Raw genomic sequence first — 938 nt, 5'->3', positions numbered from 1 at the left:
CCGGGACGCGCGGCCTGTTCGCAGCCCGGCGCGGGGACGCGCGCTGCCCTGGAACGCGGGCTACGCCGAGTGAGTGCCCCTCCTAGGCGACCCCCACCCCGGGGCGCCCCTCCTCCCTCGTCCCTCGACCCCGCTGCCTTATCCACCTGGGGCCTGCAGCTTAACAAACCTGAGCCCGCACCACTCTCGCCCCACCTTGTGGATACCCCTTGTCCTCATCTTGGGACCACAGCCCTCTCCCATCCTTTTCTTTGGGACTCCAGCATCCTTCAGAGGGTTGAGGGTCGGGAAGGACCTCTAGGGCTTGCTACTCAAGGTAGTGAATCTCGGTAGAAAGCCAGCATTCGGGGCCTGGAGGAGTCTGTCCACTCCCACCTTCCTGTGTTGTGCTGTGTGGAGGCGGAGGTGGAGGGAAGAAATGGAACCCCAGATCTCCCAGGGCATCCGCACCCCGACCTCCCAGCTCAAGTCAGCCGGCAGGCCCCGGAGGGCTGTTTTTCCTTAGCCATGAGGTGAAAACCCTCTGCCATAGTTGTGAGGTGTCCTTAACTCATAGTGACTCATAGGGAGTTCTGGTGGTCTAGTGGTAAGAAGTGGCGCTACAATCTCCAAGACACATTTCGAATCCACCAGTTGCTCTTCTGGAGAAGGATGGACAGTCTCCTCCCATGTGATTAACTGCCTGGAGGGGGGGCGGGGGGAACCCATTGAAGGGTCACTTGTGAAGTCGGTTCCCACTTGAGGGCACACAGCAATAACATAGTGATGCTAAGAACAAGAGATCTGAACTGCGCCCTGTCCTTCCCCATCCTCCGCATCTCCACCAGCTCAAGCCTATTTTTATTATTATTTTTGTGTGAGTGTACGGTCAAATCAGATCTGACTGGTACAGGAGGAGATTGTCCCTCCTTCCCCGGCAGAGCATCTGGTGGATTCGA

The 938-nt window shown here is 58.0% G+C and overlaps 1 protein-coding gene across 1 annotated transcript in view; it reads left to right on the top strand.

The window, feature by feature from the left end:
- PPM1M (protein phosphatase, Mg2+/Mn2+ dependent, 1M) overlaps positions 1-938 on the top strand; it is a 16822-nt gene that overhangs the window by 12487 nt on the left and 3397 nt on the right. Inside the window, exon 3 of the mRNA XM_006892301.1 lies at positions 4-69. Within this exon, the coding sequence (XP_006892363.1) occupies positions 4-69 (66 nt within the window). The remainder of the gene's footprint in view (positions 1-3; positions 70-938) is intronic.

Source organism: Elephantulus edwardii, unplaced genomic scaffold (assembly GCF_000299155.1).
Source record: "Elephantulus edwardii isolate Elephantulus edwardi_28Jun2011 unplaced genomic scaffold, EleEdw1.0 scaffold00113, whole genome shotgun sequence".
Taxonomy (NCBI): domain Eukaryota; kingdom Metazoa; phylum Chordata; class Mammalia; order Macroscelidea; family Macroscelididae; genus Elephantulus; species Elephantulus edwardii.
Note: the sequence above shows the minus strand (reverse complement) of the source record. Positions and strands in the feature narration are given on the sequence as shown.